Below are 27,924 nucleotides of genomic sequence, written 5' to 3' on the forward strand. Positions count from 1 at the left end.
GGCATTTGAAACAGACCCGAGAAACACCTGGGCCACGGCCTCCATTGCCCCTGGGCTTGGCCTTGGTGCCCCTTCAACAGTTTCCCATACATGTAGACTTTAAGATTTTCCAATGGAAAGTGTCCTTTGCAAGCTTAAAATGACCTTGCCCTCTCAAAGATGAAAATCCTAGCCTGATGAAGTACTATGTACAGTACAATTCCATGTCATGGGATTTTCTATGTAGAGATCACAGCCAGATTTGCCGAGAACCTACACAGTATCTGATTTATGAAATAGGACCCATTTGAGAAAGCCTCCACTAGCGTCAAAACAAGAATCAGATTCGCTACACGCACTATGTTTGAAACACATGTGTTCCTACGGGTCAATTCGGGCCTCCTGGGCAGATTATACCTGCAGGTTCGTCATTCCAATCCTTTTTCTCTTTCTACCGGTAACCAATGCTGTAACACTAGATCTTAAACAGTTAACTTCCGAGAATTGATTGCGAGCTAATGCATTGACTTGGAGGAACTGCCTATAAAAGAACCCCCCTCCCCCCAAAAAAAAAAAAGATACCCTGATTGCATCCAGTGGAAAATCCAATCACAGTCAGCACCAATCTGCTCAATTAGACCTCTGTCCAATTCTAGTTTTCCTTCTTTGGGAGGGGGGGGGGTATCTCGCCATCCCAACTGAAGACGACTTCAAGAGAGAACACAAGCTCAGAGTCTTAAGAGGCTGAAATTGCATGTCAGCTTATTAATTGCTCTCCCTCTTGTGACAGGTATCAGCTTGCACCAGGGAGAGGCGAGAGGCTCCCATATGAAATGGAATGAGCTAAACCTAGTTAATCTGACCAGGTTTTTTTTATTTTTTTTCTTCTCCGAAGCAACCCTTGGCCCTGTTGTCTGTTTTTCCCCCATGGGCATGTTTTTTAAAAGTGGGTCACCACATTAGCAGTGGCTCAGACTTGTTTTGTGAAGAAAGCAGTTTAATCTGTGCTGCATTTCAATTGGAATGGGTTGACACCTCTGAGATTCTGGAGTGGCACCGTAAACTCTGTTAAATTACCTTAGATCTTAAGATTTTTTAGACTAGACATTATATAATGGTATGGTTGAAAGGACAATGCTTGGCATGCAGGAACACAAGAACACAGGTGTAAATGCAGAGCAGATTTAACATGACCACGTTTAACTTATGAAGTAAACATGGATTTGTACCATGTAGCTTTTGCCAAGGATTGACAAAATATCCTAAAACAATTGTACCCCTTGTTTATTTTGCTACTTTCAGGTGTACAAAAACATTTGTCCAGTTTGTGCTTATAATAACAACAATAATGGTACTAAATAATATTTATAAAGCGCCTTTTACAAAAATTACAAAGTGCTGATGTATTCATGAACGTAAGGGACACACTGTAAGTGTAAACACAAGAAACTGTTCTTCCCTCCATCTTCAAGAAGCTCAGCATTAAACATGTTTACAAAGACAACAATCACTGATATTTTCGTACAAATTCTAAAACAGCCTTTTTTAATCATTATTTCAGAAGTACGTATTCGGTACAATTTACTGTACTGACGATACAACAGATTCAACTCGGCCTCGAAAAGGCCATTCTAAAAATAACCCAGGTCAGACCCCTCTAACACAGAGTGTCCGGTCCAACACAAAGTGTCCGTAGTTAAGTACAATGTATTGAAAGACAGTACTAGGGTACAATGAGGACAACATTACATGTAGGCCGTATCAGAATGGTGGCTACAGCTACACATGTACAGATGTACAGCTAAGAGTATACTGAGGTTGTCTTACAATACTTCAACGCATACTGAGGTGGTTATCAAGCTCCGATAGCCCTCCGTTGTAGCCACCAATTTGGACACATCCTTCATGTCATGTGACAGCTTCAACTTTCCAGAAAACTTTGAGAACCTTGAAGAGTGTTAAAACATGTGAAGAGCACAGCACGCACACTTTAACACTCAGGCATCCCAATGCTTAAACAAGCATGAGACCTATCATGCACATCTCTATTGCAGTTTATTTATTTTGTTTCAATGTTCTATAACTTCAATTGGACACGTGACATTTTGTCACTGCATTTTATTAGAAATTGAATTTACGTCCAAGGCTATTGTTAACTTATGCAGTAGGCCCCTAACTGCTGAAATTGACGCTTATTTCTTGCGGCCTACACCACAGCCTTCTATGGGAATTTCTCTGTCAGTAGAAAATAACATGGTCAGAATTAGCCAAGGCTGGACTCTCCACTGTTGCATACAACCGGACAGAGTCTGTCTGGAAAAGTAACATGAAAAGGTCCCTGACCATGGGCACAAGTGAAATAAAAAATGAATAATTCTGATGAGGAAAGCTGATGCTGTCCAGAATTCAAAAACTGATGGCTCAGATTTGTTAATTGATTCTGTACCGACTCTGTACCCCCTACATGTATGTGAAACTTGCACTCAAGAGTGATCTGAATCCCCGTGTGTCAGAGAGAATCTGAATCTCCGGGTCAGAGAGAACCCCCAGGTCAGAGAGAACCCCCAGGTCAGAGACAATCTCCGGGTAAGAGACAATCCCGGGTCAGAGACGACCCCCGGGTCAGAGACGACCCCCAGGTCAGAGAGAATCCCCAGGTTAGAGAGACACAATCTGCAAGTCAGAGAGAATCCACAGGTCAGAGTGAATCCCTAGGTCAAAGTGAATCCCTAGGTCAGAGTGAATCCCTGGATCAGAGAGAATAACCAGGTCACAGAGAATCCCCAGGTCAGAAAGAATCCCTAGGTCAGAGTGAATCCCTGGACCTGAGAGAATAACCAGGTTAGACAGAATCCCCAGGTAAGAGACAATCCCAAGGTCAGAGACAATCCCCAGGTCAGAGTGAAAACCCAGAGGTCAGAGAGAATCCCCAGGTATGAGACAATCCCTGGATCTCAGAGAGTCTTTTGGTCACAGGAAATCTCTGGGTCAGAGACAATCTTAATCGTTGAAATAAGTATGTATTTTTACACAAGGTACTAATGATTAGACCTTTTTCGAAAAATACCTACATGTATAATACAAATGTAATGTTTACAATACAGACCACATGTATGTATTACTCACTGTCAACATTTCAGCCAAAGGTATACCTCCTCAACTGTACACGTACAGTAGGCCTACATGTATGATGCGTACAATTCCCTGCTTTTATTTGACCTGAACAGTGGAAGTCCCGATATGGAGCCCTTGGACTTTGGCCATTATATTATTTTACTCTATTCAACAAAGGTTAATGTAGCCGCCAACTACAGTATTGACTGTGTGGTCTAACCCAAGTTTAAATTACATTTTTGTGTAACCATGGGATCTGTACATTTGTAGTCTACCTTTGAGGCAACAGGCAATACAATTTTAGAATCAATTTACTTGGCGAAGGATAGTGCGCGTTTCATCTGGTTAAGGAATTCATATGTGATTTGTTGTGATTTTCATGATCTTAACCTTTAATGAAACTTAGGAACTTTAAGTTCCTGGCCTATGAACCTTACAGATGAAATCTGCTATTCTACATTTACGGTAATGAAACCAAAGACGCCTCATAATGTGAACAGCTCGCAAGGCCCTTTCATCACAGGGAATCTGAATATCTAATGGAATTTGTTTTAAAGAGGTACCAAGGCCAAGACTAGTGCAACAAGGGCTCAGGCAACCGTGTAATTCCAGGCCCGATTCCGACAAACAAATTTCCTAATATTGCATACAGATGGGCAAGGAGTGTTGTACATTAGTACACCGTTTAAAACAGGATCACAGTGCCATTGCTGTTTAAAATGAAGTATGTCATGCAGGCATTTAGGAATAAACTTCATTCAATTAACAATAACAAACAAATGGCACTTCAACCGTTAGATTTCTGTCACCAAAGAGGACACCTCATGCATAAAAATTGCATTTTTGTTTTTCACTGCTCCACAGTCACATTAAAAGAAAAACACCCACCAACCCTCAGAGCTGCACTGTGCTGAATGTAATGCATCTTGTCAGTCACCATAGCAACGTTTAAATTATATATTTATCCTGTTCTCCTAGAAGCTTGTCATGTGTCTGGAGAGGCTGGTCACCTCTTGGAATCGGACCCCTAGGCAGGGATTGGCTTGGGTTTACTGGTTAAAGCAGGGGATAAGGGGGAGATTTGGGTTGAGGATCAATTCATCTATGTGGTCAAGTACATTGCCTCCATTTAGTTTGCTTTGAAAGTAAAGTATAAAACTATTTTTAAAAATATTATAAAAGGGGTTGGCAGTATCTTCATTTTGGAAACTTCAAACATCAAAAACATGTGGGCATTAAGAGGGTGTGGGTAGGCCTACTACACAAACACAAACCTCCACACAATCAATTTACATTCATGGTTTAAATATAATGATAGTAGAAAGCCTCCCTCAAAATATTACTTGCTGCTCGGTGCTGTAGTTTTAGAGACGCACAACAACTTCAAAAAACATTACTTTCACCTCATGAGACGGAAATTATTTTAGCATAAAAGTAAAACAGTTTTTTCCGCGACTCTTCTGAAGAGATTGCTCTGTGATTTTCAATGTGGTTTTTTTTTTACACTTAAGACTTATGAATCTGAAACTTCTACAGGTGAATTATACTAATTCATCTTCATTTAAAGTGAGTAGGGATTGGCCAAAAACTACAAAAGGAACCAAAACCCTTTCATATCTGAAGAGAAATAAACAAAAAATCCATTAGAGAACCATCACTTTAATATTATTTTTAAACGATGTCAATCCACTCCGTATCAGAAAAAATAATAATAATAAGTTCAATTTTAGGAAGGTTTTATCAAAAATTTGTTCAGTGTGTCAAATCCAAATTGGTATGGCCCAAGATAGTTATGATCTAGGCTTGAGGACCTGTAACCAATAAAGAGCAGCCGATGCTGCTCCATAAATTTAATTAGTCCGACCCATCTAAGATGGGACTAGTGTGTATTGATACAGTTGCCTAGCGACCTACTACATGAAGCTCTATGTGTGTGTTCTGGTGGGTAAACGGCAGTAAATTATTATTAACGAGCTTCAAAAACAAGAAAGGACGACATTGGGAAATTTATTGTGATCAATGTTTACTCCGCACATCCTATTTTGAACATTATCTTATATTGTAAAGTTACTAACACGTATGCCTTATTGTTAGCAAATGTAAATTTACTGCCATATGTTTTAAAATCGTGTACACTTTATGATACTACATGTATGATTATTAAATACGAGCACTTTTAACAACTTAATCATAACAAAAACGTATTTAAAATACCTTTTAAATACACATGTACATCAGCCATTCCGTGGTATTTGCGCTTCATAGTGAAAAATTTAAAATGGTTATTGTTGAAGTTTTTACATTTATTTTGGAACAAGAACACCTAGTGCTTCTTCTTCTAAAAAGACTTTATAAAAATATTCTTTATTTTTTTTGCGACAGCCTTGGGAGTAAAGGGTAAAAAGTGTACACAAAAGTCTGAAAAATCCTTGAAATTCAGGTTTTGAAAAAAAAATCATGAAGCAATAGGTGTTCAGATTTAATCATTATGTATAAACAACAAAGAGTCATTAGTAAGGACCGCCAAAATTAAATATGCCTTTTTGAACTATTAACTTTTGAAAAATGGGAGTTAATTTTTACCCTCGTTTTACTGTCACGCGAGTCACAAAAACAATGATTTATGTATTTTTTCTATTATAGACCCATAACATTTTTTTTCTTCTCTCTCATAATAGTGGTCTTTTCAAAGGGTCTTTCAAGAATTAATTAGTTTTTTTTACTTAGGCCTTCTACCTAAAAAAAAAAAACACCCTCGAGTTTGTCACGCGAGTCACGGCAAATGCACTTAATGCACATGGTTAGCAAAAGCTACCAAAGTATTCTGGGGATGATGTCTATGGAATGTTACCAAAGCACCCCCAGCCCACTGGAACATACTACTATGCCCAATTTTTTGTTAGAACAAGGAATTATTAGTGTACAATTATAACTTGGCACACTGTCAGCAGATCATGTTGAACTACATGTACACTGCATACTGCACTGTACAATGTGCTCACATCTGAATAATTTACCTGCATTATTTAAATAATACAAGGAATGATAAACTTAAAACAAGAACAAACAAAAATATTTGATGAAACTGGATATTTTAAGACAGTATTCTTAAGTTAGATTTGGAGGGGGGCATCAATAAAGAAATTACTTATCAGAATTTACATGTACTCAGCCTAACACAGTCTAATGCCATTAGAACTTCACACCAAAATTTGTGGTTTCTTAACCACTCTGCCAAGCATAGTGAGAAAAAAGTCCTTTACCCAATCACAAAACAATATAATAATTTCTAGTAAGGGTTCTCTCTATAGGTTTGCGTGGTTCTGAAAAGAACCGGTGGTTTAACAACTCAACGTTTCGACCAGACAGTGTTGTTAAACCACCAATTCTTTTCAGAACCACCCCAACATTACCATGTTTAAGTCAAAGCCTGTTCAGATTATTTTTCCTTTAAATGTTGCTTCAGGTGTTTCTTCCTTTTATGAAAAGATTCAATTTCAAGTTCTGAGTGTTCTGAATGAAGTAAAATGTTCTTGTTATGCAGTATCCTGTTTAGTTATTGTATATTTTCTCACTTGTCACGCGAGTCACAAACTTCTGTCACGCGAGTCACGTTGCATTTAACAAATTTTCTATTTTATTAAAACTTTTTATTTTGTACTTTTTATTGTATAATATAGTGCTTCTCTTGTACTTAAAAAAAAAGTGATTCTCACGACTGGGCAATGGCATACAGGGATGCAACACCTTTCATTTTTTGGCAGTCACGCGAGTCACATTTTTGGAACTCCTATAAAAACATGATACCTACACAATTTGTTTTCCTTTTTTATTTTTTGTTATAGGGCTCTTCACTGAGTTTATATAAATTGAGTTACATGAGAGCCATGTGTTATATTTTGGAGTATAGATCTTTCAAAAGTTGAAAAACCAGTGAGATTGTCACGCGAGTCACAATGGAATGGCTGACATGTACCTTGCATTAAATGACGATTTGATCCCACAGCGTAAATCGTGCACTTGGTGTAAATCAATGTTCAAGAGGCACATTGATTACGAACAATTTGTAGGTCTACTTATTGGTGTAAACAGCATTTTTAACAATCTACCAATTATACACAAAAATTACCAAACTAATCTTATTTCAACATCTAGGGCCTAAATGGCTCAGCTGAAACAAACAGCATGATGAGCAACATGCCCAAAACCTTCAGGGCAAAGAAGCTGCTTTGACAGCTGAACAAATTTGCAATTTTCTGCTTAGAAATGAGTAGAACCCAGTTACAGCTAGTGCATGTGTCGTGGCATTTTGGCTGAAACCCTTATCCACATATTACATGTACATGTAGATACAAAGTGGGTTTTTTGTGCTCTGGAAAAATGCAGATCTGCAGTGTAGCTCAATAATTTTTTTTTGGGGGGGCTACGTAATTTACAATGCAAGTGTTTATTTCTGGGGAGTTTTACGATGAAAGTAAACAGATCCCAGTCTCGACGAATTTGGGGGTTTTAATTTCCGTCAAAATTAAACATGAATTTGGGGGTTTTAATTTCCGTCAAAATTAAACAGTACGTATATTAAACTCACTGCCACCCCCTTTCCCTCCAACTAGGCTAACAAGAAAGATTTCCAATATCTGTAAAATCAATCAATTAGCTCAGTTGTAGATTCTCCAACCAAGCTTCTTATTTCATCTCGAGACAAGATGTACTGACAGGACATGGTCAACCAGCATGACACAAATTGATGGTCTCAGGGTTGTCTCGGGCATGATAGTCAACAAGCAGGGATAGAAAATTACACACAGGTAGATTGCATGCCCGAGATCAGTGATATTTCAGCCAGTAAACTCATGGCCAGATAAGTCCAGCAGCCGATTTTATGAAATGCTAGGATTAATCTCGAGACTCGTCCTAACTTTTGATGGGTTCAATGTGTCTTAATGTCTATGGATACAGAAAATGACTTGTCCTAAGTCATAAGAATCCTAAGTTTGGGAGAGTTTGTTGAAATCAAAAACAGCAGTCTTGTAAGTTTTAGTAATAAATACCAATAACAACTCAATGTACAGTATTGTATCTTTATCTCCAGATCATTGTTTACAAATTCTAAAGACAAACAAGATAAATCTTCTCTTACTAACAAGTTTTTATGCTAAAACCAAATGTCATACCCAAATGAATTTACAATTTGGCTTCCCCCCCCCCCTTAAAAAAAAGTACTTAGCTACTTTTTGTGCTATCAGTCTGACCAGGCGCCAGTGGAAGCAGGGTGAAATTGGGCCCTTAGACAATAATATGCTTAGAACTGTAAACAACTATAAACTACCGTTTTATTGTACAATCAGTACAACATTGTAGGCCTACAACATTATGTTTCACACAAATATGACCCCCAAAAAATACGCAAAACTTGTGTGTCGTAAAAACAGAGAATCCAGACTCAATCTTCAGCCAATTTTTGCAACTTTTAGTGAGCATCTGTTTGAATAAAGATCACAATGTAGTATGTACTCCATGTACCGTGAAGTACTCGCTCAATTAATTTGATTCTCAATTATGCAGCACAGTTTGTACTCATCTGTACCTGTAGTACTGAAAACTTATTCAAATTAGACGGTCATTTCAGCCATGAAACTTGTTAATATTGTATTGATTAAATTAAATATTCAACTACCTCACTCTGAAATAAAGTTATCTGCCATGTCTGCTTAAACTCTCCAACAATGGACATTCTACACACATTACCAGCTATTTTACAAATATTTGCAACAAAATATTTATAAGCCGAATCATCTTGAAAAACGTGCTTGTCTTACGCGAGTTAGGGGTCAAAGACAGGAAAACTGCATAAAAGTCGCTAAAATGCATTACATCGCCAAGGTATTTTGTCAGAATTTCAGTATTTTACTTTCTGCTTAATTAGAAAAACTTATCAAGAATATAGTACGTTGTTATACAATCAGCCATATATCAAGGAAATTTCATAGATTATCAAGGAAGACATTCAATTCCCATAAAAAGTGAAAAGGAAAACGATTTTCTTGTGGCTTTGTGCACAAAACTAGGCACAAAGACACCCAAGCAGTGGCGCGCAGCGCATGGCGGGGTCCAGCACTTGCGTACCTGGATTGGTCTATAGAGGGAGAAAATTTCCAAGAGTCCCCACATTCTCATGAGAGAATACTACAAGTATAAAATGCTGGAACAGTTCAAAGGAACATGAAACCTCATGTTGCCTACAGGTATGATTTGGGCACTGTTGTATAAAACGTCTTCCCAAAAAATGTATTCATTTCATGGACAGACACTTTCAAAAGCTTTCTATAGCTCAAAGCACCCAATCCAAGGCAACTTGTCTCTTAAACTGGGCACTTCTACATACATGTACCTTGGAGTGATAAAATGACATTACATATTGCATGTAATTGAGGTTTCAAGGGGTAGTTATCGATCTGTGTAAACCACATACAAAATAATTCACAAAGCATTAAACACTGCAATGTAAAATGACAGTGATATGACGCGTGTTTATAGCATTTTATGAGCAGACTTCAGTGAGACAGTTGAAGTGGCAGACTGTGCACAGACGGTGCAGGCCTGCAGGCCAGGTACATTGTACACCTTTGACCACAGCCCAGCCGGCCTCCAGGCAAGGTACGTATGACCACAGGCCTCTATGAGGTGCATGATAATTTCACCCATTGCTTAATACTCAAGTGCTGAGGACGCTTGAACTAACAGAATTTTTTAAGCAAGCTTCAAAAACAGGATTGTTCGTAGCATGGAGCTATAGCTCCATGGTCTTTGCTATTTCTTGCCAGAACTGACGAGCACTTTACCCAGAGGCAAATTAATTTGCCTAGTGTAGGTATTTAACGAGCTGTCATCTTGTATCCTTTCCTGGAGCAACATCTCCACTGTGTTGCCGATGGCGACTGTACTTGGCAAATAGTCAGTTAGTTCTACTTGTACTATATATATAGCAGAATGCAATGTGGTACACTTGGTCCCATAAGTACAGTATCATGTGCAAAAAGGATACTGTCACGAATCGTGCAATATGGTACGAAACATGCAAAAATGTTCTTGTTTACCTGTATCTTTTAAGCTTTGAAAGTAAACACTTATGTTTGTTGACATCTTGGCCGAATAAATAATAATAATAGTTTTAAGCTGCGAAAAAAATCTGCTGGTCTACATCTACTATACAAAGAGTTTTGAATTTGAGGCTGACTTCTGGAGGCTCACAATATGCATCAGTTTAAAGTCATTTTTGATTTGTTTACATCAAGGAGTTGTTGTTGTTGTTGGAGAGAAAGCTTGCTTTAAACATCAAGAAATAGATGGAATTAGTCAACAATGCCATATTGGGAAATTCAACTCCCCCCCCCCCCCCCCCCCCCCGCAATGTAAGAAGCTAAAAATAATTCACAAGGGCATACTAATTATTTGTGTGTACATTACATTTGAAAGTATCTCTAGTTAAAAACAAACCTTGAGGTGTCAGATCAGTTGTGTGTACTGAATTTAAAACTCAAAAATAAGTTAAATATAAACCTTTCTTTTTATTTTTGCGCTGCCTTACATTTTATGAATATTTGAACCTATTAGTTTATGTGCATTATTCTCTACAATGACATGACTGAAATCTCATGCAAATCAAACTACTAAAAATCTTTTTTAAATAACCATCCACATTAAACATAAGTATTGTACAGAGTCCAGAATAGCCGCGGTGAAAAGACGATCAACATCGATAAAACATGTAGTTCACAAAATGATCAAAATGTGGAACAAAAAAAGTGTACTACTATGGTGTATAGTGATCATGTATAATTAAATTGACAGCACAGCCCCCTGCAAATGCAAACCTCTAAAATAATTTAATTCACTTTTATGCTACACAGGCAATTGTTCAATACGGCTGTAATTGAAAAAAGGTAGGGTCATCCTTTGGAATGACCTTGACTAAAGAACTGTGTAATTTACCAAAGCCTCATTGTTATAAAGATTGTAATGGCAGTAAGCAAAATGCCTGCATTTAATTGAAACTAATAAATTATTAAGAGTGCATCGAAAAAATTTGAATCTTTTTTTTTTTAAAAGATTCAAATTGTTGTAGTTTCTGTTTGTGAATGCTGCTGCCACAATGTGTTTGTGACTGTCACGCCAGATTCAACACTCTTGATGAAAATACCATGGGAGGGTTTTTTCCCTATGTTTTCTAAGCATCCTTTGTTCCAAATTATCCCAATGTACCAGGTAAGAGAATCACAACACTCCGATTACAATAACATCATCTCTGAAACAACTTAATTATTTTTAATACTTGTTCAGTTTGTGAGTTTCTCGTAAAAAAAATATATAAAAAAAGAAGAGAGAAATAAAATAGTTTTGTCTCACCTTCTCCATTTTCATCAAATGATAATTTCCTTCCGGAATGATTGGCTCCCATTGTGCACCCTATCTTGACGACAAGATCAAAGGTTTTACCCCACACCGGGGCAAAACACTTCCAATTAAAAATTGACAACCTCCCGACAGCAGTAACAACTGCGGCCACTCAATATTCCAGATTTGGGAAGGGGGGGGGGGGGCTCAGTCGACGGTGTGTCTATTTACACTCTGCCGGGTTCCTGCATAGCGGTGCGTTGTGTACTAAATATCACAATATGTAAACCATCCAGGAAGCTTTTTCCCTTTTGTTGTTGCAAAACCCTCCAGAATCACCAGCAGATGTAGAGATTTCCTGCAATTGTCCACAAAAAAGTTGCTGCAGTCACAAGAAGAGAAGACTTGATTTTCCAAGAAATGATCCACGTAGGGCTGTGTATCTTCCTCCCCGACCGGCTGAGTGTTGGCTGGAGACTGTATAGCTCACTGATAGTATACGACGACACTCACTGAACCCCTAGCATCCTCACCACACAACCTTGATGTGATTGTATGTACGACAGTCCATGATGGCGTTGCCTATATTACCACAGCGGGAGAGCCAGTCTTGTGTGTCCCTCGTCGTACATGTACGTGGTCTTACCTGCATTAATCAAAGGGCAAAAACAGGCGAAGCTATAAAATTGCATCAATGAAATAGAACGCATCTTATTGATTTAGGGAACACTGTAACCACCAACCAGCATGTTTCAAATGGTTTCACTAGGAGTGGATTTTGTTTTCAATTTCTTTAATTTTGTTGGTATTCAATAGCTGATTGTAACCTTGGTGATTTATAAATAAATGCAGTTTAATCAGAAGAGTCAAAGTTCAAGTGACTGTGTTCACAATCACAATGCAAGGACAAACTTACTTCACCAATTTCATATTGTTCAATATCAAAACGGTTGTGCAGCTAATTAATTGAACATACAACATGTACTCTTTGAATAGTTCAGTTTAATTATAAACTGAAATCAGTCCCTATGTTTGTATCAGTAGAGGATATCAACAAATTTCCTGTGTGGTAAAAGGAGATTAGGAATGTACTTTAGAGCTTGCATTTTAACAGGATACAATTACACTGTAATTAAACAACGCTGGACAACTACATACATTGCAAAAACATTGCAGACTATGATCTGTTTGTTTTGGTTCATTTTCTTCTTCCCTGTTTTTGTTATTTCTGTTGTTGATGGTGAGGTACCGTGTTCCTTATGGAGCAACATTGTGTTTATTTATTATAGGCCTAATGACAGTGCCTCAGGGTGTTGTTTACTTGTTTGTGTTTTTCTTTTTGTTGTTCTTTTGTTTTCTTTTGTTCCCCATTTATTTATTTATTTGAGGGTGTGTTGGGGTACAAGACAAGTGCCCCTCCCCTCAAGAAATTAATTAATTTACTGACCATTGTAGGATGGAAACTAAGTGAAAGTTATGATCAGGTTTACAACAGGATTACATGGCTGGACATTGCTCTAAGCTTAAACGTACACAATAATTACATCCCCAGAAGAAAAGGGTTAATGAGATTACTGGTATGATAGGATTAAAGGATTGTTTGAGGGACAGATTAGAAAAGGTATAAGGCTTGAGAGGTGAAGGATTCAATTGGAGATAGTATGGGAAGATTGTACGATTCAGCAGAGCATTCTCCATGAGTAGGTCTTTACTCTGTCAATTTCTGTGTTGCAGATTGAATTCAGTTCAATATAAACAGGAACTGAATTCCCAACAATTGTGTCCAGTTTCTGGTCATAAAACAAGTTGACAATAACAGTATGTAATTATACCAATAATACTGAGTTCTTGTAAAGTGCTTTATTAAACGGAATATCAAAGCGCTTAGTATTTTTTCCCTGCAGAGTATAGGGAGCTACATTTTGAAGTATAAGACCTTGTATTTCTTTAATAGAACCATGCAATGGTTCACAGGGCTGTGGCGCTATGCTGCGCCGATCAAACCAGGAACACTGGGGCAAACCCCTTGTCTTCACGAAAGTGCACTGGATTATTTTATGTGATTACTCAGCACACTGGATCTACAGCTTTATGTCTCGTCCAAAGGACACAGCAATCATGGTTAAGGTGTCTTGCTAATGGCGACACCGTCATGAACAGGACTCACTTTGCTGATCAGAAAGACCAGAGCTTGAGTTCGGTGTTCTTATCCGCTTGGCTGAGGCCAAGACTTCTTTTTAGAGCCAGGACACGCAGGAAGGTCACAAAAGGATGTTTTATATAATGAATTGGTCAACTATTCAATTGTTATCGACATCAGGACTGGGACTGAAATAAACAAACAGTGAGTTAAATTATTACACAATATACATGTAACACTACTATACTACATCAAAATCCCACCCATATGAACGGCTGCTTCATAAATGTAAATGAAATGAAACCCCTAACGCCAATACTTGGTCGATATACCTCATATAATATACACTTGACCACAAGAGGGCCTCATTGTACATGTTGGTGATAAAATGCATTGAGATCCTTCAAAGGAGGTTACGTTTAAACCTTTATATTAAAGAAAATATCAATCTATGTTACTTTTCTGTATGCTTCGGCAAACATTGACTGCATACTTTGCTTGACTGCATACTTTGCACTCATGTGTACGTGCCCAAGTCAACCTCATCATTATCTGTAATACTTGCATGTTCACACTGGTGACACACAGCCCCACATTAATATACTGTAAATCACACCACAGTAGTGAAATGTAACTCAAGTACCTATAACCCATTAGAGACAAAATTTGAGCCTGAAATTCTATATTATACAGAACAAGTCAGATACATGTATCTGGTCAGGGCTGGGCAGCTTTGGCATTAGGTGAACCCTTTTTTCTTTTTCACATGTCAAGTTTATTGAAATCTAAACCACTCCATATGGGATTTGTGAAAAAAAGACAGCTTCAATTTAACTATTTGTCACACTACAATATTGTGTACATGTATTTATTTATACATGACTACAAACTTTTAACTCGAGTGCACTGGAGGGCTATACAGAACTTACATTAAAAAACAGGCACTAATGTTACTGGTGTCAATCTACAGTCAAGTCATATAGTGTTGTATGATGCAGAGCTTTGTAATGAGAGAGCTGTGACAACTTGTGATTAGAAGACGTTTTTGTTTTAAAAACAAACAGGTCCTGCATACATGCGCATGCAGGGTGCCAGACTACATACTGCAAAATAGGTTGTGCTGTGTTGTACAGTAGTCCCTTAGACTTAAAATGGCGTCCAACAAGCACTTGAGAAAGAAAACTGTTCCCTCGCTTCGCAACTCTCTCAATACACAGGCAGCTCTGTGTAGTGCTACGCAACGACATAAAACATTAACAACATAGGTGACTTCTCTCAGCTCTCTGTATCAAAACCATGGTGTGTTCCGACAACCCAATGCTGCGATAACCCCCATGATCTATACACCAGGGTTAAGATGAGGGTTAGGGTTGGGTTTAAGATTGCCAACATTCATTTGTCGGAATACATTGTGGGGTGTCACAACAGGGGTGTCATGCATGGCAAAGGTTGAGCTTGAGTCAGAGCAGGCATGACAGGGGTGACAACATGAGCAGTTAAAGCATACATTAGGGTGTAGTGGACTTAGTGTTAGAACATGGATGTATGTCACAGCCTATGGTTGTTTTAGAAAGCCATCCTATATCTCTATTCATAGGATTAAAACAAATGACCAGTTCCAAAACCAAAGTATGAGATACCATGGTACTATGTGCGAGTTTCCAATGTCTGCTTTGCAACACATCCTGTGTTGTGTACACTGTACCCCTCCATGCAGTATTCCAAAAGGCGCATCTTCATGATTTTGAACGACATACAAAACTCAATAATAGCCACTGGGCTATGGTGTTTAGGACGTAGAAAACTAATTTATTATTCTTTGTTCAGCTTCTCTTTGGAGGAAATGAACAAAGACCAAATAATGATCATTGATTACTTTTCAATAAAGGTCCCACAATAGATTTTTTAATTCGCTGCATATCATGTGACAAAAGTGGATAAAAACAAACACAATTTACCTTTTGTGTGATAATGTACTATTGTACCCGAGCAATTCATGACTTGGCAATTCTGCTGAAAAAGCACTTTCAAAGATTCAAGGTTTCCATTGATGAAAGGGCAATGCCATGGACACTTCCATTAAATCATCAAAGAATATTTCAAGAAACACCAAGATCACAACAGCAGAAACAGAGGTCAAAGTTTTAGGTGGCATCCCCAAAACTCAATGCACATTTAAAGTGAAGGCATCTAGCCTGCACAATCGGGTTGTACTTCTTCATTTACGTGTACATAACCTGTAACTCTGAAGTAATGTAGTTTCCGAGAAAGAAGTAATTTTGCACGAATTTGATTTTGATGTCCCTCAGAATGAGCTTTTGAGGTCTCGATATCAAGCATCTGAAAGCTTCCAACTTCGTGTAACAGTGTTTTTTCTTTCATTAGTATCTTGCAACTTTGATGACCAATTGAGCTCAAATTTTCATAGGTTTGTTATTTTAATGCATGTTGAGATACACCAATTGAGAAGACTGGGTCTTTGACAATTACCAATAGTGTCCAGTGTCTTTAAACTATGATTTTAATACCAGGGAAATATTGCTTCTTGTGCCTTGCAGCCCAAAGTTTTATGGATTAAATGTATATAATTGTTTAAACTGGTCCAATGCCATTACCAAGTGCCTTCTCAATCTTTTTCAAAATCATCACTTGTCAGAAATGTCAAGCTTTTTAATTTATGTAGGAGTGGGAAATTCTTTTAAGAATGCTTTTTTAAAATATGTACTTGAATGCATTTTAAAATGAGTTTCTAGTTCATGAATGAAAGCTTTTTCACGCCCTGGTTAAGAGATGATGCAAGTATGGTCGGTAAATCCAATAGAAGAACAAATTTGATTTGTACTGAAAAGGAAACTGTGCAGAAAAAAAAGAAAATTTATGTTTTTTCATACACTGTGTGAAATTCACTGCTTTCCACCGGGACACAGTAGTGCACAAAAATAATCAGATTAGATCATCCTGGATTATCCGTTGACCTTTTCAAACGTTTTCTCAACCACCCGTCAATGTAACACAAATTGTCTCTTTGTGTGTCACTTAAAAAGGGAAAGTGCTGTGGCTGCACCCAACTATGTCAGAAACAACTAGGCAAGCATCTTATGAGTAACAATTGACAATGTTATGTGTTAAGCTCTATAATATGTTGTATTAAAAATAATATTGAATGCATGTCATTCATGCACTTTCAAAGAAAGATGTTCCTTAGTGAAATTTGGCTTTTACGCTTACACTCGGCTTTGCCTTAGAATTGGAATAATCCAGATTTCACCTTACGAGTGATTATGCAACCAACACTCCAATGCATCCAATAATTGAAGTATTATTTGTCTAATATCATGTAAACAAGCACTACAATTATACTTGCACATGAGCAATTAACCTGCACAGGTAGCCTTCATAGTAATTGCTGTTTTGCTGGCAGCTACTAACTGGAATAATGTCACTTTCAGTCCCCTTTTAAACACATTGCTGAAAAGGGAAAGACAGTAAGAATATGTCTTTGTGCCAAAAGTCCATAAGAATTCAAATGGTTGCAGGTTTCTTCAAGCAGGGCTCAAGCACAACCATGCTTAATACGTTCGTGGTTGTGGCTTCACACGTATGGAGCCGTACAACCCTGCCATTGTAATGTGAACGTTTCTGGCGCAGAGTTAGGCTTCACACGTCAGTTTGTTCATTATATCTCATCAAAAATTTTCAATTTCCTCATCATATTCATATTTTTTTAACTATTAATAATATTGAAGGGGAACAGGCCTCGGTTGGTGACCTTGCCCTTTCAAAAATTAAGCATTTATACAGTACAGACCTGCTATATGGTTTACACAACAACACTGACATCCAGTAAATTTCACTCCTCTATGGTAAAACAGTAAATTACGACTAGGTAGGACTAGTCTAGGGCTCTAGGTAGTATTGTCCTTGTATGTCACTGTCGGTGTCAGCAAACAAAACAATTGCAGTTTGCACATGTTGAACTGGTGCAAATTGCAAGGCTGACTTCATTTTGACAGAAATACTTGAGCTATTTAGTGTTTTAAAGCATTTTATGGGTCCTGGGAAATATCATGAGACAGAAACAGGGACTACTCGACTGTACACAACAAAATTGTAAACACTGACTGAGTTAAACAATGAGTCACTATGCGTGTTTTGGTCCGGACGGACACTGTGTGCGTTTGGAGGCGTTTCGACTTTTGGAAACTGCACAATTAAACATTAGAAAAGTTAGTGCAAAAACTTGCAACACTAAGTTTGTTTACCCTAAAAACCGTGTGAAGTTAGTCTAAGTTGGATTAAACATCTCAAATGAAAACAAAAAAATGAAAATTTACTCACCTTAGCTGGACTTCCGAGAGATTTGCCAACTACTTTAAGTCTAAGAACTGTCAACACGTATCATCCCAATCCAAAACCACTATCGTCTGCTCATTAAATTTCCGCACACACTTTTCTTGCCTGCCTCCGGTATCGACTCCTGTAAACCGGCTAGAAAGTCAAAACAATAAAAAATGAATCGATACCCACCTCGTAATCAATCAGCACGTGAGGGCGGTATTGCATTTTGCTTACTCGGATTTAATGGCCGACCGTTTTAGTTCGCAAAGTAAAAGGAAAACCATGCAATTTCGAGGCATATTTGTGTGGATCATTGTAATCTACTTTTTAAACATCTATCTAACCATATGCATTTTATAACAAACAGGAATGCTTGGCAGTGGGAAGATAACGGCATCTTGCCGAATTGACCAAACAAAGATAATTGTGAATAGGGAAAGTTTTGTTTGGGTGGGTTTTACATAAGGAAAGTTTAGTCTAGGTAGGTTAAAGACATTGGACACTTTTGGTAATTGCCAAAGACGAGTCTTCTCACTTGGTATATCTCAACATATGCATAAAATATGCTTTCAGATGCTTGATTTCGAAACCTCAAATTCTAAACTTGAGGTCTTGAAATCAAATTCGTGGAAAATTACTAAAAACTACGTTACTTCAGAGGGAGCCGTTTCTCACAGTGTTTAATTATTATCAACCTCTCCCCATTACTCATTAGCAAGTAAGGTTTTATGCTAATAATTATTTTGAGTAATTACCAATAGCGTCCACTACATATAAGGTTACTTACGGGGATGACTACGAAAAGTTACAGGAGCAGAACTAAAATAAAATTTGAACTGAACTCAACGGAAACAGGAACAGAAATGACCCAAACGGTCCTCGCTACAAGAATCTGCTAAGCAGCCAACGCCCACTACGTTGGCACCCGAAGCATACCGGGAATTCCAAAGGCACTCAATATACAAAGTAAATACCATGCAGAAATGCAGTGATTGAATAATGTTAAAGACACTGGACACTCTTGGTAAATCCCACCTTCCCAGGAGAAGGTTGGGCGGGACAATACTGGGAATACCTAAGGGTAATACAATACACAAAAACTCTTATCGATGGGAATGGAGGGACGATTGTAAGTGCTGCACAATGTATATGTAGGGCCCTCACAAGTAATTATTTTGTATAGCGCTCTCTTTTTGAATCCTCCTCCCAGTCCAAGTAAATTTCCCATTAGGGACAAACTTCACTGGGACACCTGCCCTCCTGACCCTTCTCATACTCAATCTCCCTTAAAGGGAATGTACATGTTTGGTAATTGTCAAAGACCAGTGTTATCACTTGGTGTATCCCATCATAAGCCCAAATGACAAGCCTGTGAAAATTTGGGCTCATCAATGAGTTGTGAGAAAATTATGAAAGAAAAAACTCCCTTGTTGGACGAATTTGTGTGCTTTCAGATAAGAATAAAACACTTCTAGCTAGAAGTCTTTTATTGTTTTAGTGGGAGATTTCCTCTTTCTCAGAAACTACGTTACTTCAGAGTGAGTCGTTTCTACCGTTAGCTCTCCATCCAATGCTCGTTACCAAGTCAGCTTTTATTATTATCTCGCCAACTTCAACGACCAATTGAGCTCAAATTTACTTGGGTTTGATATTTGATGCATATGTTGAGATACAAGAAGTGAGAAGACTGGTCTTTGAGAATACCAATAGTTTCCAGTGTCTTTATTGTGGGTGTTTTTCCGGACAACTTAATATCATGCCTGTTTTATGGGCAACCTTCGCTGTTGCCAGGACACCATCATTTGATACCCGGAGTCTCTAAACGGCCCTCTGTAAAAGCTTTGAGAGGAAAACAATCACTTCAAGCAAACTAAAGAGACGGATATTACACAAAGTGTATTACTTGAAGGTAAGAGATCTTGAAAACAAATCAACCTACTCGAGTGATCAACCTCACTGGTGAGAAATCAATTTCCTGATAGGTAGTCCTTGTATTGACAACTCACTGAGAGGTAATCGACACATTTTTCCAATTAAGGACACTAGTTTGGACTGGACGATGTTTATTAGCTTAGCATTGCATAGCCTACTAGTAAGAGATGTTGGTTGGATTATCATTGAAACAAAAAATCACCACTACCTGACACGAGATGTGGTGTCCGATGGAATTCTGTCCCCCTATGGGAATATACCATGGGCTGAGGAGGATGATTCAAAGTAGGGCGCTCTCAGAAGAAGTTTGTACACAGTTTGCCATATGGGCGAGGGGGGGGGGGGGGGGGGACAGAATCTCCGGGGGACAGAATCTCCTCACACAGCGGACCTTGTCCACGGCCTGACGATTTAAGGTGCATTCATGAGCCTTATGCATCGTGATAATGTTTCCAACCCTTTAGATGGACAGGCAGGCCTAGATGTTTGAAGTTTTACAAAGTGTCTTTTTGTGCACGCCACGCCCAAGCTTAGTCGAGTATCATGAATCACAGACACGCCTCTTTTCTCCAATATTTAAATCCCCAACTTATAGTTACCGTTCACGAGAGGGCGTCAGCATATCAACCCATTAGCTGGCCGTGCAGCACACGAATGGTCAGAGCCTTTGAGTATTTTTTAAGGGGGAAGACCAGCAAAAAACGACTGATCCATAAAAAGATTATTTCTGAATAGCTTTTGAAGATTGAGATTGAGGTAACTTTCACATCTCTACCAAAAAGTAATTTTAAACTGTGCCATGATTCGTGTTTCTAAAGCAGTACCCCGGTTGAATGCTTGTTGGCATGTGTTCCATTTCCTAATCAACATACTTCCAGCTTATGACATGAAACAAACATGGCATACCAAATTCCATCTCTGAATGGTAAGAATCACTGCATATTGTCTGTAATGACTCTATATGAATGGCTCATTAAGGGTTGTGTAATCGCAACAAAAAAACCTACTTGATTAGAAGTACGTAGCTTTCTATAGTAGAAAGCTTTGCTACAGTACGTAGCTTTCTGTAGTAGAAAGCTTTACTACAGTACGTAGCTTTCTGTAGTAGAAAGCTTTACTACAGTACGTAGCTTTCTATAGTAGAAAAGCTTTGCTACAGTACGTAGCTTTCTGTAGTAGAAAGCTTTACTACAGTACGTAGCTTTCTGTAGTAGAAAGCTTTACTACAGTACGTAGCTTTCTGTAGTAAAAAGCTTTGCTACAGTACGTAGCTTTCTATAGTAGAAAGCTTTGCTACAGTACGTAGCTTTCTGTAGTAGAAAGCTTTGCTACAGTACGTAGCTTTCTATAGTAGAAAGCTTTGCTACAGTACGTATAGCTTTGCTAGTCTTCACCAGGACAACAGCACCATGCGCTTAGAAACGAAGTATTAAGCGCGGTATAAATATGTATTAATATTTATTTATTATTATTATAATAAAGAGCAATGCGAATAATTCCACTTTACTTTGAAGTTATAATAATCTGTTATAAACATCCGGTTCCCCCCCGGGTTTTTTTCCAGGACGAACGTGGGTAATTAGCTGCACACGTTCGTCCTGGAAAGAAAAAAAACCACACGACGGGGTCGAACCAGGGAAGCTAAACGAACGCACCCTTGATAAGCAAAGGTTTTCTTTGCCTAGCAATTCGTTGTGCTAATAACAGGCTTTATGAATTTGGGTCCACATGACCTAAACGAACCTCATCAGGGAAATTGGACGGGAAACCTGTGAGTCTTTGGCCGTCAAAACAAGCAAACACGTCATCACAGACCTTAGATCCCTGTCACAATCCAATCTTCTTCATTTTCATTTTATCCCAAATGCATCAAATTGTTATCAAATAAACGAAAGTGTACTTCAACTACAGACTACTACATCGTAGCTTGAGCCTTGAGGTTGATTATACTATAATGGGCCGGCCAAGCCTCTCGCAATCTCCATGAAGAAGACGGAAATGGAACGGCAATAATGCATCCCACGAGACTTGCAGACGGACATTTTAAAGGCAATTCCAAATAAGTATTCTGCGTTTACGGCTTATTAATGACCTTGCCAGATAGGATGCACCGCCCAGAATCCTACCCCCCCCCCCACATCGAACTATCGAAAAACTACTACTATAGTAAGTGTACTACCTAGACAATAAATAAAACTGCTTAGAAAATACACAAATGTATCATTTAACTACAACAACAACTTGATAGGTTTCTTTGCTAGCCAAGAAATGAGGAGGGCCCAGCCACAACAGAGCTTAATTATAATTTGGGCTGGTAACCTGTTTCTTCTAATCAATACTGTTCTGGGCTTAGCAAATTTTGTGTACAGGCCTTTATGAAACTGGTCCCTGACCCGACCGGGGGTTGGGGGGGGGTGGTAATTCAGTCGGAAATGGGAGTGCCTCTGCTTGGCCGTGGATTGCCAACGTAAAAAAGGGAAACTCTATGATTCTAAAGAATCGAAAACACAATTGTTGCCACAGATTTTTATTAAAAGGTTAAAATGGAAAACAGATGACACTCGATAAAACAACAATACGTATAGTATACACAAGGGCAAATCCAATATGGTTGCGTGACTTCGCAGTTTGGGAAAACACAGTCAAAAACAGTACCCAACTAGCACGTTTCAATGTCATCCTAATTCAGTCATTTGTCAGCTTCATGGAAAAAAAGCTACTTAATTTCTCGTTTACCAACCGCAGGGGGTAAGCCACATGTAAGTTCTTGTGTTCTTTCTCAAAAGCTTTTTTTCTCATTTTAGATACGTCCCTGGACTTCCCAATTCGGGTGCAGCGGGCGTGAAATTCTTGCGTGACCTGTTGACAACTTGAACAAGGCCAGTCATAAATCGGGCCGATTACGAATGAAAGGTGCTGCAAGTAACACCACTCTCAATCAAAGCGTAGAGCTTGCTCTATGATCAAAGTTACTTAATTAACACAATGGACATTTTATGACTGGCCTTCAGTTGAAATTTATTGTTGATGGGGAACTGGAGTAGTTATAAAATTGTTTTATTTGTTGGAGTTCTCCCGGTTAAAGGTCGACTTGTTCTTTTTCAGATTAGAAGTCTGCTTTGTATAAGTGTAGGGAAAGAGATTGGAAATAATCAAAGGGGACCAGAACCAAACCTGCAAGAAGAAAGAGAATTAATGTAGAACTGAATACTGCCCTCAAGCAGGAGCTTCCAAAGAACATACATTTTGAGACGTGTCACTTAGATCAATGAGACAGAAAACATAAGGCCCATCACTGGCACATTCTAATTAGCAAATTTCATGGGTTATGAGCGAGCAGCGCATGCTGAGGGAAAATAGCGAAGGAGATTGATGACACGTGAGAACGAGGTTGGGGCAAACCCACCCAGTCCCGTTGTGTGACTGAGGATTACAACCTGGGCCCAATTTAAAATGGGCTGCAACAAGATGCAAAGCACAACCAAATTCGGCTTACCATAATAAACTGTTAAGCAGTATTTTCTGGTTTAGCAGCTCTCTGGGGCCCTTGCTGAGACTGCGGTCATTTTGCATAAAACATGATCGGTTTGGACTCGGGCTCCGCCAAATAATTTTTGAGCAAATCTAAGAAGGAAATTTAGCGGGGAAATAGTATCTCAATCAAATTTCTCTGCAATATTTTGGCCGAAAATCCGTCTGTGATGAGCAATGATTGACAAATGCTGAAACTGCTATGGATAGTTTTAGTGAAATCCGGTTTTGTGCCATGAAACTGCAAACAGCCAATTGAGTATACAGTCATGGCCCCCAGGGAGAACATAGGGTACGTTCGTTTAGCTTCCCTAGATCGACCCCGGGGTCTGGCGGTTTTTTTCCCCAGGACGAGTGTGTGCAGATAATTACCCACATTCGTCCTGGGAAAAAAACCGCCACACACCGGTGTCGACCCAGGGGAGCTACACGAACGCACCCATAGACAACTGATGGACCTACCCTGGTTTAATAGAGAGGCCAATACGACGAAATGACTAACAAAGAAGCAAACAAAACGAAGCATTCCAAGCGAGGAATTCAAGTTGGTTTGTTCCGTTTTTGAAGCCGCTGTAGACTTCTTTGTGCTAGAGCATGATGCCGTTTGGTTACAACCATGTTGTTGTTATGATTATTTATAATGTACAAATAAATAACACAACATGTGTAAATGCATATCCCCATCTTCTCATATTATTTCCCCCCATCAAGCCTTCATCCATTGTTGAATACCGCCTAATGACCCATGAAGAGTTCTTGTTTGGCAATGTATAATTCTGGATGACCATTCAGGAGTTATGTGTGGAATAACGGACCTGCAGGAATGCGTAATGCCTTTATCCATCTTTATTCAAATTATTTAGTAACTACCCATCGAGACGGTCTTTCAGGACCCCCTTGTCAAGAGATAATTGGGTATAGGTGTCTCCTTTTTAACGGGGTTTATGTTCGGCTGCCAACCGAATCCGTTTATACACCGCTGACGTGTCCTTAAAGGCACCGGTAATTGTCAACGACCAGTATTCTCCACTTGGTGTACCCCCAACATAATGCATAAAATAACAAAGCTGCGAGAAGCTGGACTCAATGGGTCACCGAAGTTGCAAGAGATTAATGAAAGAAAAAACACAATTGATGCACAAATTTGTGTGCTTTCAGATGCCGAAAAAGGGCTTATTTGAACTCAATGGGTCGTCGCAGTTGCGAGATAATGATGGAAGAAGAAACAACCTTGTCACACGAAGTTGTGTGCTTTCAGATGCTTGATTTCGAGACCTCAAAATCAAATTCTGAGGTCTCGAACTAAAATTCAAATATTTTAGTGTGAATTCTTTCTCGAAATATCGTTACTTCAGAGGGAGCCGTTTCTCACAACCGACAGAACGCAAACTTTTAAGTACCAATGCCCAATTTTTTTCCCTGAATATGTTACATAACCAGAATGATTTAGATACCACGACAAATCAATAATGCACAATACATTATAAAAAATATATTCAAAAGGAATTTATGTTGTTTTGTCACGAAGTGCCTTAATGGGCTGCACATTTTTCTTAGAACTTTACACGAAACAAAATCTGCAGCTGGAATTACAATCATAAGTAAACTTTAAAAGCACACAAGCAACTACCCAATAATTAGTGTTACATGGTTTGTGCACAGTCCAGGCCCACGCACAAATCTTTCCAAGCATGTACTAATCACGATTTGAACATAACACCAAGTCACACATCACGACCACAATCCATGATCGATATGCAATGACAAAAAGCCTTAAACACCAAACAATTCTCAAGAAATGTTGAGACCGTCCAGACGTTTTAAGGCTTCTTCCTTTTGAGGTATCAACAGAACAACTAATAAGCGGGAAATCTTCCATAGTCGCTCTGTGTGGGGGAACATAGTTCCACGAAATTGTCTTCGACTAAACAGTATAGGCCCCCTAATCGGTCGGTTGACACATATAAATGACCAGAGAAGCCTTATAACTTCATCAACCGTTCCATGTTCCTTTATGGCTGTCTTGAAAGGCCCTTTAAGGAACACTCAAAGGATTTCCAAAGATGTGATCAATTGACGTCATTAATATTCGATCTTCCTCATCAGTTCGATCTTGTTATTTAGATTCTTGATGATATCACGCCCATATGATTATTGGTTGATCTCCATATATACACCAAGTGTCAGTTTTGTGACGTACTTTCAGACAGCAATGAACCTGTTAAATTTAAGGGGGGGGGGCACAATTTTTGTTCTACGGGACACCATGAAGCAATGACAGGTCCTTGTTTTATGTGGACACACACGCACAAAGATTGTTTATTCTGAAAACATGTGAAAAATAGGCCCCAATGATCGGCTGAAAAATAGACTGTTCAAAGTCCCACGAAAACATTGTTGGCTATTTGTCGTTAATTGAAACATAAGGACACTTTCACGTGACTTTATTAATGACACTTTCTCAGGACACCTGTTAGTGACACTTTCACTAGCACATTATTAAGGACACGTTCACATTGCATTTTTAATGGCACTTTAACAGGAAACTTTCACGGGACACTTTCACAGGACGACACAATGATGACACTTTCTCAGGACACCTTTTAAGGACACTTTCACTAGCACTATAATATTAAAGACCCGGCCCATTCACAGGGCAATTTTAAGGACACTTTAACGGGACACTTTCACAGGACACTTTCACACTAGAAGGACACTTTCACAGGACACTTTCACAGGACACTATATGACACTTTCATCGTGACACTTTCACTGGTACATTGATGGGCTCATACTATAACTATAAGTATATAAAATACGCACACCTTGAACGCATAGGCTTATCGCTGCAAGCAAACATTTGAATAATTGATTGAACTACGCTATAGTCTGCTCCCGATCAATTGATCATCATAAAACAACATGCCTTGTCCATCAAAAGATACAAGTTTTCCTCGAAAAAGGACGGGTCGATGGGATGGCCTGTGGAAGATGTAAGGGGGGGGGGTAGAGTGGGTGGTGGTGGTGGGGGAGGTCAGCTGTAGCGAGGTGAGAGCCCTGTTCTCCCTATGTCTGAGTAGTATTGATCGGGTTCTGCACGCCACCTTCAGACCTTTTATTCCAACTCACCTTCAGCGCTTACTGAGCCGTCAAGGTAAACCCGTCTGATATTTCCTGCTATAGGGCCACTTAGCAGCAAAAATAACAGCAGACAAAACAGGTGTCTGTGAGTATGAATGGAAACGAACCAGGGTCTATGACATGCATGCATGTTTAACTCTTATGTTTGTCATGGCACAAAGCCAAGAAGCGTGGTGAGCTCGTGGGCAGTGCATAATACTAAGATGAATATTATTTAGATAAATCTGCTCAATTTTGTAAATTGTGTAACTTTATCTTCTTTTTGAATTGTGTATTCTCTGTATGTTTTCCAGCGATTCGACCCTTGGTTGCCATTGTAAACAAAAAAAAACCGTCAATGAAATGAAATGAAGTGAATATGAATATAGACTCCTCTCAATATTAATATGAATATAGACACCTTTCAATTATAATATGTAATATAACACCAGACATTTATATAGTGCATACCAGAGAAAGAGGTTAGTCCTCACTCAAATATTAAAGCCTTTTTCGGCATCTGAAAGCACATCTTGTGCGACAAGGGTGTTTTTTCTTCCCTTATTCTCTTGCAACTTCGATGACCAATCAGACCAAATTTGTACAGGTTTGTTTTTGTATGCATAAAGTTGGGATACACTAAGTGAGAACAATGGCTTTGGCAAGTACAAAACGTGTCCAGTGCCTTAAATCGGAGTGCAGTTGGAATAAGATGTGTGTTATATTGAGAACGAGGTTCGCGTGACATTGCATGCACTGTCAGCATGGATGTGCTCAACTCACTGAACTGTGTCTGGTTCTGAGAGAGCCCTTTGAAACCCAGTCAGAATTTAAGCTCCAGTCATTGCTCCATGATCAGACCATCGAGCATTGATCAGACTCATGTCATACTTTATAAATATTTAATCACTTATCCATTAAGGGGTTGTGCATGGTTGATCCATAGTCACAGGGCGAGCCGATTTTAATGCTTGTCTTGTACGTTTTGTGACTATACCTAAAACTTATTTAATAATTAAGCATACAAATTTTTAAAGAAATTAATCAAAGTGTTCACACACTGGGAAATGTAGCATTATTGAATATTTTGATGAAAAAAGGGTCAATATTATTCAAACGTCTTTTCCTAAAGTCGTTGCAATTTTATACAGTGAGGCTATTAAACTGCACAACAATTTGTAATGAAAATGTGAGCATAGTTTCTAATTAAGATTATTGGGTTGAAATATGTTGTTTAAATGACTTTCATTCTCTAAGAACAAGATCTACAACACTCTCATGTACTCCCAAATGAGCAATTCCTAGCCGCAGTTTACAGTGTGGTTTTAAACTTTACAAAACAATCATGGAAACGTGAGCTAGTTTCTGATTAAGAT

At 38.7% G+C, this 27,924-nt stretch overlaps 1 protein-coding gene across 1 annotated transcript in view; it reads right to left on the bottom strand.

Moving 5' to 3' along the window:
• LOC117294890 (serine/threonine-protein kinase 32A-like) overlaps positions 1-18,812 on the bottom strand; it is a 73,920-nt gene extending 55,108 nt beyond the window's left edge. The window contains exons 1-3 of the mRNA XM_033777438.1: positions 18,753-18,812; positions 17,966-18,115; positions 11,500-12,133 (exon numbers count right to left, since the gene is read on the bottom strand). Coding sequence (XP_033633329.1) covers positions 11,500-11,551 — 52 coding nt within the window. The 5' untranslated portion in view covers positions 11,552-12,133; positions 17,966-18,115; positions 18,753-18,812. The remainder of the gene's footprint in view (positions 1-11,499; positions 12,134-17,965; positions 18,116-18,752) is intronic.
• Between the last annotated feature and the right edge of the window lie 9,112 nt (positions 18,813-27,924).

This window comes from Asterias rubens, chromosome 9, assembly GCF_902459465.1.
Source record: "Asterias rubens chromosome 9, eAstRub1.3, whole genome shotgun sequence".
NCBI classification, from domain to species: domain Eukaryota; kingdom Metazoa; phylum Echinodermata; class Asteroidea; order Forcipulatida; family Asteriidae; genus Asterias; species Asterias rubens.